We start from the raw sequence: 13,096 nt of genomic DNA, 5'->3' as shown, positions 1-13,096 counted from the left end.
GGACAATGGTAGTTACTCTAACCATGATACCCCCCTCCCCCTTGATTCCAAAGCAATTAGTGTGAAATATATAGCATGATGGTCTCGGGTGAAACAAACTACCTATCAACTACGTATCTGCTATGTCAGTCGTTTTAGTTATAGAGACACTAAAGTATGGAATCAGCTACCGCCAGCATTGCAGTTCGCCCAATCCTTAAAATCCTCTACGAATTGTCCCCTCAGTGGAATTGAAATGATCTTGACTGCACTAGTTGTGATAGTTTAACATTTGTGTGATAGGACTGATTTTAATGTTATTACGATAATAGTGACACGGTAATAATGTTACGTGTAGATATTTGAAGAATGTACTGTATGTATGTTGTTCTTTGTACGAATTGTCTGCCGAGAAGTCCTCAAAGATTAGAGGGCACACTACTAATGGATTTTCTAAATCAAGTCTCGCTGTCTTTTGTCAATTGGATTTGCCATTTTGCGACGTAACTAGTGCGTTTCGTCATGCTTAGTGTTATCGTTCTGTGGTGAAACTGGTTGGTCCATTTCAACATACCTTATGCAAGAAAACGATCGAATAAAGCTTTGATAGGTCACCAGTTAATGTCGATTGTGGTATAAAGTTTCATACTGGTTAAACTATTTGATTATTGACTTTTCTTAGTCTGTATAACGCAAACTCCAGCTGTCCGGGGGTTTCTGTCAGCGAGGCGGTTACAGGGCGGCGAGCGGTCACAAGAGGCTTGATTGAAATCAGGCTAGACTTTTCTGATCAAACCATAAAATTGCAGACTTGATCAGAATACCTTAAAGTTCATACATCAATGATAATTTTCATCGTTGATGTAATCAAATAGCAGCTTGATATAATCATGCCATATAATAAAAGCCCATAGAAGCTGTAATTTTACTTCAGGTAGGCTTCAGGCTATTAACGTTATACTGGCATGCTCGGTTAACCAATCGATGAGATTAAACATTATCGTTGGATTGATAATCTTCTGATATTGATTTGAGATATTGTTTACATGTATAAAAAAAATGGGTAGGCGTTTGTGTGATCTTAATTATCCCCTGAGCCTTCTGTTTGACATGTTTGTTCTGAAATCAAGGACATTGAAACCTTTTGAAATTTGCCGCTGAGTGACGATATTTGTCGTTACACCCGGTTATGCACCACACTAACTACTGTTCCGTTCATTTCGTGCTTTGAACTACTTTCAGTCACTGTCAAACAGTTAGTAAATTATCTACTAAATTCAGACATTGACTGGTACTTTAGTAGGTATCAACAGTGTTGTGAAAGTCACGGTTAAGGTATTCTTAAGGCTATTGGTTGCGATCGACCGATGGTATTCGGTGTGCAGCGTGCAGTAAGCCTGTCACAGTCACAGGTTACAGTTACAGTCCCCTGGACAAACTGGCTTTGCAGGACTGGAGATGGTTCGCAGATAGCGCTGAATGGGCATACTGATGTTTACACACTGGTCTAGTTAGGCAGTCACTGAGTGCGTCCACGGTTGTCCTGGCCTGGCACTTTGATAGTAGCCTAGGTACCATCCTCCGTAGAAGTTTACCGCTGGCTCAGGCTTTTCTCTTGCTAATCCGTAAGTAGCAAGCAAAAAGAACGGGATGGATCGAGAATGGTACCCAGGCTACTTCAGTAATGGGATCAGTTTTAAGTGGAGAGTCTGATCTAGGCCAAACTAGAAAAGTAGGCATTTCACCGAGGCGCATGTTAAAAAAATCCATGTAGTGTACCGATTATATCGTTGTTTTTCTTCAATCAATTGTTGATAGCCACAACGATGATCATGATGCTATTATTTCGCGCAAAGCTTTTTAGATTCCGAGTTATTAGACTCCGAGATCATGGCATGAACAATGTGTCGTCCAAACTGGTGTGATCTTAGAATTTCCACCAAAGTCTTGCAAAGCTCGTTAGAACTTGACCACTTTTTCAGGTTCAGACATGGTCTATGCTTTATACCATTATTCTAGATGCTTATGATTACTAGAAAGGCAACATTTGCGAGCAAATACAGCATGTTTAGCCATACTCCTCGATGTGCAAAAAATGGACTCTCCCAAAATAACAATGGACCATTCTAAAAACAATTATCAGTCTCTCCATACAGGAATGGAGTCTTCCAGTAGCACCTCAACACAACATGTACCAGTCCAAAACCATATCCACTTATTAATTAACAAATACACTTCTGCTAACAAATGGACTTTTTCATAATCATTCCAGCTCAAAATTGAAAGAAATAATTAAAGAATTCTCCCCTTGCGAGAATGGGATATTCCGTGCCATCTCCATGTAAACTAGACCAGTCGAAAAATATCCGCTGAAAATTACACTCTTGCGCATAATCAACCCAGTTCAAAATTGAATTAAAAAAGATCAAGTTTGCCATAGTATACATAATGATATATATGAAGATTTGACAGGAGAAGAAGGAAATGACCAAAAACAACATATTTCAGCGATAGTATGGGTGAAATATAAGAATGTGACACCCCTTTGTTTGAATGCAAGATTCAATAGTATACACTTTGGGTTGAAAATAACGAAACGAAAAAATTCTTTGATTAAAAAATCGTTTTGAAAGGCTGTATGCCAAACATTTGAATGAGGGCCTGTGTACATGACAGACATATGTCAAATTTCACATTATTTTGGTTTAATACATAGGAACTGGAGATGTGTATCTTTGTTCTAAAAAAGAGTGAACAAAGCCATGTAATCACATGTCCTAGGAATTCCCATACCATATTTGGCATGGATATTAGCACACCTGCGCCAGAAATGAAAGATAATTAGATTAATTCAATTGACCAATCAGGTGGTCGCAAGGCTCACAGACCTTGCAAGGCCAGGTGCAAGGCACTTGGGGTCACTGACCTTTTGGTCATATGTAGTATTGAAAGTGACAGAAGTGGCAAATATTGTCAAGAAAGCCCCAAATAAATCGTTTTGAAGATATGTATGCCAAAAATGAGAATGTAGTCCTTTAAATATTTGTTCAAGGCACATATACAGCAAATTTCAGGTCATTCGGTTGAAATACCAGGGCCCAGGAGGCCATGATATGCATTATTGGTCATAAAAACCTCAATAAAATCACTTTCAAGGTCAATATCAAAAAAGGAAAAAAACGCACATTGGTTTTTGCCTACATTACCTTTGTACCAAATTTCAGGTCATTTGGTCAAAAAATGACAGAGATGAATCGATTTGAAGATTTGACAGGAGGAGGAGAAGAAACATGAGTAACTAGAAAGGCAACATTTGCGAGCAAATACAGCATGTTTAGCCATACTCCTCGCCATGCAAAAAATGGACTCTCCCCAAATAACAATGGACCATTCTAAAATACTTGCACTAAAAAAATGAATCACCCCAGTCCAAAACTGAGTCTTCCAGTAGCACCTCAACACAATATGGACCAGTCCACAACCATATCCACTAATTGATTAACACTTCTGCTAAAGAATGGACTTTTTCATAATCATTCCAGCTCAAAATTGAAAGAAATAATTAAAGAATCCTCCCCTTGCAAGAATGGGATATTCCGTGCCATTTCCATGTAAACCAGTCGAAAAATATCCGCTGAAAATTACACTCTTGCGCATAATCAACCCAGTTCAAAATTGAATTAAAAAAGATCAGCCCCAGGGAAGAATGAAGTTTTCCATAGTATACATATGAAGATTTGACAGGAGACGAAGGAAATGACCAAAAACAACATATTTGGGTCAATTCAAAGTCACCGAGAGGGTTTTAATATAATATTTGTAATATGTTTGAACTATTTTGATTAAAAGAATGTCTAAGTCACAACAGTTCTAAAGTGTTCAAACAATTAGAATTGAAACTTATAACATGTTTGAACTCATTTCACATACGTTGGAAACATTTCGAACGTAACTACACAAAAATCTCTTTATTTAGAACAGTTTCAAACCATCTATCCAAATGTTTCAATGTTCGAACAATTTGTAACAAAAGATTTTCACAATTGCCCTCATAAACGAAGGTGCTAAGTCCTCCTGTGTGTTTCTGCCTATTTTCGGTGGCCGCGCTAGACCACCAGCGGATTTGTTTTGACGGAGCGTCACCCGCGCGCGACGATGTACACTGTTCGGCACCGCTAATATCCGGCATTTTCCCGCTCCAAAACACTCCACAAGACCCACGTTTTTAGTGTTTTGCCTCTTGTGCAACACGATTCGATTTGCATTACTAACGGGACGAAAATGATAGAAAAAATTCACCCCGTCCCGGCGTCCGTCCCAAAAACATGAACGACATGAAAATATATTTTCTTACAGATTCAATCACAAAAATCAACAGCATGGGATTCCAAATTTTCGCAACGGCCGACCATTTATCATGGTTGAACTTCCTTCCAAGGCGTGCGATAGATAAACATTCCCGGCACATAATAGTCACTAGTACCAGACTAACGCAAGCTCATGATGATAATAGGGAGAAAGTTTGTCAGTGAAGTTTGGCCACCAGAGGGTACATTCATTTAACGTTACAAGCTAGCGCAAAGGGGCGAATCATTGACCTTACCGGGGACTGACTCTACTGGCCTAATCATTCCTTTTTTGCCGAATTCTACGATCCATACGCCCGTACGTAGGACATGTAGGAAGGCACCGCCTACCACCCGCCTTTGATCATGTATGAAGTCGGCGGCAGAGAGAGATCATCAATCAATTTTGACAGGAGTGTCGCGCCAGTCTGAGGAGAAACGATCTCCCGTGTTGTGTTGAAGAATTTGGAGTTTGAAAATATCTGGAATAACTAATGCTAGAATAAACATTCACAAAATCATTGATTTAACTTGTTTTCTGTTATAAAATTTCCTAAACTGCAATTTAACCACTGAGTTTAAGGGAACATGGTGTTTTCCCGATAATCACGTTAAATGTTTATGTCCGGTCTTTCCTCCTCGTAAGCAAACTTCAAGCTTGGCCAGGTGCAAGGCACTCGGGGTCAATGACCTGTAGGTCATATGTAGTATTGAAAGTGACAGAAGTGGCAAATATTGTCAAGAAAGCCCAAAATAAATCGTTTTGAATATATGTATGCCAAAAATGGGAATGTAGTCCTTTAAATATTTGTTCAAGCCACATATACAGCAAATTTCAGGTCATTCGGTTGAAATACAAGGGCGCAGGAGGCCAAGATATGCTAAAAATAGCCTAAAAACCTCAATAAAATCACTTTCAAGGTCAATATCAAAAAAAGGAAAAGAACGTACATTGGTTTTTGCCTACATTACCTCTGTACCAAATTTCAGGTCATTTGGTCAAAAAATGACAGAGATGAATCGATTTGAAGATTTGACAGGAGAAGAAACATGAGAGAAAACAATATGTTGAGCCATACTTATGGCTAAACATAAAAACAATATGTTTAGCCATACTAGGTATGGCTAAACATAAAAATCTTTCATCCTACTTTTTATTAAAAAAATCTCATCAAAAAAGACAGTCCCCTCCCCGCACATGGTCCAGTCCTATGTCCCTGACCCATAACCCCCCGCGCGGGACATTTGAACTGATTTGCATATTTAGCGCCAGCTTTGGAGAAAAAGACGCTAGCCAAGAGAGAGGTCGGACGCAAAACACTTCGTACTGAAGTTATAAGAAAGGTAAAACCTCCCAGATTGGTGCATATCATGCCTTAGGCTCTTTAGAAGTCATTTTTCTATCTGGAAATCTGTATTCTCCTTTTTAGCTCGAGAAAAGCGGTCTAGAGTGTGTGTTTCTATGGAGGGGGAGGGGGGACGCCGTAGTCCAGTTGCATAACGCGGTGTGCTGTGTTATATAATGGGTACTGAAATGCACTTTCTGCCTGGTTTTGCTCGAATTTTCTTTTGTATTTTGTTTTATGCAATTGTATTAGTGTGGTGTTCCAATCTGGGAAAATAACAGGGACCATCATTGTTCAGAAATATTAATTTAGACGGAAAAAAACTGTGAGGCGTGTGCTCTTTATGTTGCATAACAGTTAACGTTGAGTATACTAGTAAGTCATAGCAAGGACTTAAACGATTTGATGTGATACCACACTTTTGTCATTTTGATGTGTAAGTTTTATCAATTTAAAACAGTTGATGTTTAATGATTTTTCCATTCCTTTTTTTGCAGGAGCCGTTTTCAAGTGTATTCATAAGAAAATCGTCTTTCAAATGGTGCAAGTTGCTCTTGAATGAGCCTAGGACTCTTTGTTTTTGGTCTACCAACAAGAACGCTATTTTTGGCTACTTGTAAGAGCAAATTTGTACACAGGGCTTCAATCTCAACTTTCTTAAATCTCTCCAAGAAAAATTCTTTTGTTCTTGCCAAGAAATTCATCGCAGTATCATCAAGTAACATGTCTTCTAAGAGGAAAACTGCGGGTTCAAGCGACAGTCCTTCCAAAAAAGTGAAAGTCGAAAGCGGAGAAAGCTCCTCACAAGATGGAGCTGGTAGTGAAGACTTCCTGGACCAGATAGCGGAGAGGAGGACGAACGTGTGCGAGTCGGTCGCAGGGTTCAAGTTCAACAAGAAGAGATGCCGTCAGATGTCCGATGTGGGAGACTTGAAGCAGAACTGTGGGGGGATCCTGTACTGGATGTCACGTGACCAGAGGGTGCAAGGTGGGTATTTTAAGGAAGGAAAAAGTCACTTTCACACATTCGAGTACGCATGTGTGGTGTCAAAGGTGAAGGTCCCTGGCTTATAAATAGTCTTGACCATTGTCTCTATTTGCATAACAATGCCCATGCAGGTTTTGTTTGTGTCTCAGGGGCCTTTACCTTTAACACCACACATGCATACTCGAATGTGCGAAAGTGCCTAATCAATGCAAAATGTGGTAACGTCACCATAGATATTCATCTGAAATACAGCCAGTAGGTACCTATCTGAGTAGCAAGGCTGTGTCTTTTAACATGCTCGAGTCACATCGATCATGGGACTCCCAATTTGTGTCCCTTCCGAAAGATGAATGCAGCTCCAACCGGGATACCCTTCCCCGCATTCAAACTTGGGTCTCCTAATTACCAAGGATCCAATTGGAACCAATGATCTCAACTGTGGGGCATCTACCAATGAGCTACAGGAACATCCCTTGATAAGAAAAGTCTGAAGAAATAAAGAAATTAGCCAACAGTGATGAGGGCATTCAAAAAATCATGTGATGGCTTGATAATGAATTTTGACTTTGAACATTACTCAATACCGTGGTAAGTGGTTGAACCTCAGACTGAGGACAAAGTTTTAATATAGGTTACATCCAAGGTACATGTAACTAGTTCCCTAAGGTGTTGCATTAATATTTATGTTTTATATTGTGTTATGCTAGTTGACATCTTGTGGTTTTCCAGTTGTTTTTCATTGATTAAATCATATTTTTCATGTTTCTCCTTGCAGATAACTGGGCGTTGCTGTTTGCCCAGAGACTGGCCATGAAACACAAAGTCCCCCTGTACGTTTGCTTCTGTCTGGTACCAAAGTTCCTGGAGGCTAACATCCGACATTACGGGTTCATGCTGAAGGGTCTGGAGGAGGTAGAGAAGGTGAATATGAAGCAACCATTGTAATCCACGAGTTAACTGAGACTAGTCTTCAGCATTGGTTAATTGTATACTCTGGTAACCATGATATGTATATATATTGCTATACAGAAATGCACGGGCCTCTCTTAAAAAGTTATGAAGACAGCATGTTATAGAAAACATTTTCATTCAGTTTGATGAGAAATGTTAAATCATATAAATAATTTTACAGCTTCAATAGTCATGTATTGCTACCTTCAATTCAGGTTTGACTGTTTGCTAACGGTTGTTTCAGATAATGTGCAGGGTTCTCTAAAAGATGTGATAAAAGGTCACATGGCTCTCCCTACAAAGAAGTGGCCCCTATGATCAAACTAGGCTATCTAGAACATTGATGTGTTCATGTAAGAACAGTTTCGAAGCTGGTTACCATCAACAGTTGACAATGCTCTGTTGTCTCCACAGGAGCTGACAGACCTTGATGTGAGTTTTCACCTCCTGACTGGTTACGCCGTGGACGTCCTGCCTGGGTTTGTAGAGGAGAAGAACATCGGAGGGGTGGTGACAGACTTCTCCCCTCTCAGGACGCCCATGAAGTGGGTTCACGACCTGGCGGAGAAACTGCCGAACGACGTTCCATTTGTCCAGGTTTGTTAGTTTGTATTGCATACCCGGTAAACTGCCTCGTGGTATAACACACCAGGTTTGTACTGAAGAGTATAAGCTGCATATCCGGATAGATTTATTTGATCAACTAACACCGGGAAGGACCCCGGCTCTTTTCGATAAGTGTGGTGGGTTCTTTCACGAGCTCGAGGTGGGGCTTCCCTCAAAACGCTTTTGAATAGCACTAACATCAAAGAAATGCAGGCCTTGGCAGGTAGGTATATTGGCTGAAAATAGTTGGAAAGAACTCCTGACATGGAGATTGTCCAACTGTCAAAATTTTTTTGCTATTTTGGTTTCTCAGTCAACTGTAAACTGATACCATACACGGTACATATATTTATAGGAGCTGACAGAGACGAAAAAACTGAAGAGCAAAATAGTAAGGGTTTTGCTTATGATAAAATGAATTTGTCACTAAATGAAGCCCCTTCCACAGTGTCATCATTACATGTATTATTGAGTGGCAAACTGAGCATTGCTTAAAACCAGTTTTCTTGTGTGCTGATATGTTTTATTTACTACACTTCAGGTGGATGCCCACAACATTGTGCCGTGCTGGGAGGCATCCCCTAAGCAGGAGTACGGAGCGCGCACCATTCGGAACAAGATCCACAACCAGCTGTCGGGCTACCTCACAGAGTTCCCTCCTGTGTCTAAGCACCCTCATCCTCCTAAAGACAAGCCTGAGGTAAGTGCATAAATTATACAAATGCAGGGCTTCAGTCAGGCACTATTTTTTGTCACGTTTTACGTTATCTGAAATTTGAAAACTCTTTCTGCAAGTACACAAGCCACTGTTTTACAACCGTCTCAGCCTACATTAAAGCCCTGTCACACATAGCCCAGCATGGTCTCCCGACTGTCTCCAGACCAAAATTGGGAGTTAGTCGCGAGCAAGGTTACTAGTATATGTGATTTGGAGTAGGTTGCCTTCTAGTTTCTTAGTGTGGTCTGTGCCTTTCAACAATCAATTTTGAAATATATTTTGCTTAGAGGCAATCAAAGGTGTAAACTCTGTAGCTACTCCCAACCCAGCGCCGACCTTGGTTGTGGAGTGGTTAGGAGCTAAGTTGTGGGAAGGTTCTGAATGCATGACGGACTTCAACAGAATACATAAGCTTTGTACCTGAAAATGATGTGAATTTTATCTTATCAAATGTTTTTATAAGACATTCAAAACAAGAATCTGCAAGCTGGTACAAAGCTAAATTGTGACTAATTCTAACCGTCTTTGCAAATATGCGAAAATGGGGTTTTTACATCTTTTGTACCATCTCTCCACATAGCCTACAGACTGGGTTGCAGCCAGGGACAGTCTGGAGGTGGACATGACTGTTGCCGAGGTAACCTGGGCCACGCCCGGCACCACGGGGGGTCTCCGCATGCTGGAGTCCTTCTGTAAGCAGAGACTGAAGAACTTTGGCTCCGACAGAAACAACCCCAACAAACAGGCTCTTAGTAACCTGTCACCATGGATACACTTTGGTAAGGATTGAGTATTTCAGTTTGGTAGTTTGTAGGTGTATTTTTTTAAGTACTGTAAATGCAGAAATCTTCGCATTGGTTTCATGTTCGCGGTTTTAAACCACCACGAACATTTTCGTCCAATACTGTAGCAGTGTGTGGCCATAGCACTGCCGCGAATGTGAAACCACAGCAAACACTCCATTTTCCCTTTCAAAATAAAAACCACACAAAATTAAATGCATTTACAGTATTCAGTTTGGTAGTTTGTAGGCGTCTATGAAAGTTGATTGGTACAGGTACTGTAAAAGAGGGAACGTTTGCAGGGTTTTGATTTCGCTGTAGAAAGAAAATGGAGTGTTCCCTGTGGTTTATAAAGTTTGTGGTTGAATCAAGGCGGGCAGAAGACTCTAAATATTTTCCTGGTGGTTTTAAGTTAGCAGTAAAGAAGTCATCGCAAGTACTGAACATAAAACCACCACAACATTTTCTATTCTACTGTATGTTTGTGTGAAGACTTTAGGGTTCAGAAAGTAATTGAGATGTCTGTTCACATTCTCAATCTTAGGTCATATGTGTACTCAGGAAAGAATCAATACTTCATGTACTAAGCAATGGTCACGAGTCAAAATATACAAGAAGTTAACCAAGAAGCCCTGCAAAAAGATATATGACTGCTATATCGGTAGTTGAATTGTACATGTATGAATTACCTTGGTTGCAACTAAAGTTTTACCTATTCCTTCTACAGGTCAGATCTCTGTACAGAGATGTATCCTGACGGTGAAGAAGTACAGGAGTAAGTACAAGGAGTCCGTGGATGCCTACATCGAGGAAGCCATCATCAGAAGGGAGCTGTCGGACAATTTCTGCTTCTACAACCACGACAAATATGACTCCGTCGAAGGTGCGAAACCCATAAAATTCAAACTTTTTTTATTAAAGATCTGCAAATTTGCAAGTTATAGGCTGTTTTTGTCCAGTGTCATGTTATCCAATATACATTGGTTCAATGTGCTGTTTTGTGTTTTGAATTTTAAGGTATTTTTACTTAAACATTGAGCCAGGATTTGTTTTAAATTGATAATAAGAATTATAGGTGTAGCATAAATGGGATATGCATCTGTTACAGCATCCATAAGAAGGACTAAATGCAACAGTAAGATGTGTATCAGCTTAACCTTTAGCACACTGAAGTAGCTGTTTGGCACCCCATTCTCTATTGATTACAGAGTTAGGCAGCAGGGAGAAGGTTAAGTGACAGAAACAAGACATGCACGTGATAATCATTGTCATCCTAGACCCCAGGGAAAGATAGTTAGGGAGAGTTAGGTTTAAAAACATATCTCACACATGGTTATATTTGACTGTATATCCTTTACCCTTTCCAGGTGCTTCTGCCTGGGCACAGAAGACCCTGCAGGACCATGCAGGTGACAAGCGGGAGTACCTGTACAGCCGCGAGCAGCTGGAACAGGCCAAGACACACGATAACTTGTGGAATGCTGCTCAGGTACATTTTTCTTAACTTGATTTGCAATGTTTTGTGCTCTATTTCTTTTATCCAGCTGCACATGATGTAGAAAAACTGCCAAAGAAGACAACTCAGAGGACTGATAAAATCTGGTCTATGTGGACAGGTGGTCACTATACACAGGATTCTTAATGCTAATGTCAATAGGATCTAGGAAGAATTATCTAAGGGACCACCAGAAATTGGTCACATTGGCCAGGCAGTGTACACGTTTAGTCAGGTTTTTAGGTAGCATTTATAGACGTGGCATCCAAAAATGGGGGGGGGGTAGACTTCCCCAATTACCTGGTACAATGAAGCTTTGCATGTCAATCAATTTACATGCTGTCCCAGTGTCTGTTATGAGGATTCTGGAGGAAACACATGACATTTGTACATGTGTTATAATTACCAGGGAAACAGAGTGTCCTCTTGGTGTCCCCTTCTTCTTCTTCCGCTAATGTCCATCAACCGTCAAGTCGGCCATGACTGACATGACTTCAAAAGGATGGTGTCAAATTTCCTAGTTTTCTTAGTGTAAGATGTCCAGCCTGCTAGCAAATAGTCTGTCTTTGATTGTACTCTTCAACATGTTTGATTTCCATCTTCCTTCTCTATTATCACAGATCCAGTTGAATGTAGAGGGGAAGATGCATGGGTTCCTGCGCATGTACTGGGCTAAGAAGATCCTAGAGTGGACAGAGTCCCCAGAGGTTGCGCTGAAGGATGCCCTGTACCTGAACGATAAGTACAGTCTGGATGGGAGGGACCCTAACGGATATGTGGGTAAGTCTGACAGGTTTGGAAGATTATGGGGATGTGTGTTCCACCTGTTTTATGTTTGAAAGGCCACGCCAATTGTTTTTGTTGCTTCTCGGAATAGGCTGTCCTGCTTTCCCATTTTGAAGAAAAAATTGGGTAACTATATTCCCATTCACAAATTGTAACCAACCGTTCAGTTGTAAAACTCAATAGCCACCAAAATAGATTATAAAGGCTTGCACCTACCTCACAAGTGTGGTCACATTGATCATAAGTTATAATTTTTCATTTATTAGAACTATTTCTCAATATCAATCCATATAATATATTACATGGTAAAAGGTAATTTTGTTATTGAAGTTATAGTACTAAATCAAAGAAAGGGGAATTGGGTTCCAAACACACACTTCAGTGTGCTAAAGGTTAAGGTTAGGACTGGGATGTAAAAGAGCAATGATATCCAATACATGCATATAGATTTGGTTCTTATATCTTGTTTTATGAAGAAAAATCTTGACCCATCATTGTCAACAGTTTCACAAACTGAAATTTTATTTCCTGTTTCATTTTTTCTTATACACAGGGTGTATGTGGTCTATCTGTGGTATCCACGACCAGGGCTGGGCAGAACGAGCTGTCTTCGGCAAGATTCGCTTCATGAACTACAACGGCTGCAAGCGCAAGTTCGACGTGGCCCAGTTTGTCACCAAGTACAAGGCCAAGGGATTTGCAAAGAAGAAATGACGACCTTGACTGTTTTTGAGACAATAAGCTACGTAATGTAAGAACCATACAAGTAGTACATGTAGGGTAGTGATTTTTATGATGGATTTTAACCATTTTTAACCTTCTCCCTGCTGCCTAACTCTCCACCAATTGGAAATTGGGTGTCAAACAACTACATAGTATGCTAAAGGTTAACTGAAGGAAGAAAAACGCACAAAAAGTTAACCATTTTCAAACCATTTTTAACTTTCTCCCTGCTGCCTAACTCTGCACCAATTGGAAATTGTGTGCCAAACGGCTACTTAGTCAAGTGAGTGTGCTAAGGGTTTACTCAAGGAAGATTGAAAAAACAAATGCACAAAAAGTTTACTGGTGATATGTTTAAGATTATAACTTTAAGTTA

The 13,096-nt window shown here is 40.1% G+C and overlaps 1 protein-coding gene across 1 annotated transcript; it reads left to right on the top strand.

Moving 5' to 3' along the window:
* Positions 1-5,587: 5,587 nt before the first annotated feature.
* Positions 5,588-12,947, top strand: LOC136422858 (deoxyribodipyrimidine photo-lyase-like). Its single transcript, XM_066410768.1, has 10 exons — positions 5,588-5,669; positions 6,169-6,659; positions 7,435-7,580; positions 8,025-8,207; positions 8,758-8,916; positions 9,515-9,713; positions 10,444-10,599; positions 11,084-11,205; positions 11,832-11,991; positions 12,551-12,947. Exons 2-10 carry the CDS (start codon positions 6,230-6,232, stop codon positions 12,709-12,711), a joined length of 1,716 nt encoding a protein of 571 aa, XP_066266865.1. The 5' UTR covers positions 5,588-5,669; positions 6,169-6,229; the 3' UTR covers positions 12,712-12,947.
* Positions 12,948-13,096: the final 149 nt, after the last annotated feature.

This window comes from Branchiostoma lanceolatum, chromosome 17 (genome assembly GCF_035083965.1).
Source record: "Branchiostoma lanceolatum isolate klBraLanc5 chromosome 17, klBraLanc5.hap2, whole genome shotgun sequence".
In the NCBI taxonomy this organism is placed as follows: domain Eukaryota; kingdom Metazoa; phylum Chordata; class Leptocardii; order Amphioxiformes; family Branchiostomatidae; genus Branchiostoma; species Branchiostoma lanceolatum.
The sequence above is the reverse complement of the archived record's forward strand: the minus strand, read 5'-3'. Positions and strand labels throughout refer to the sequence as shown.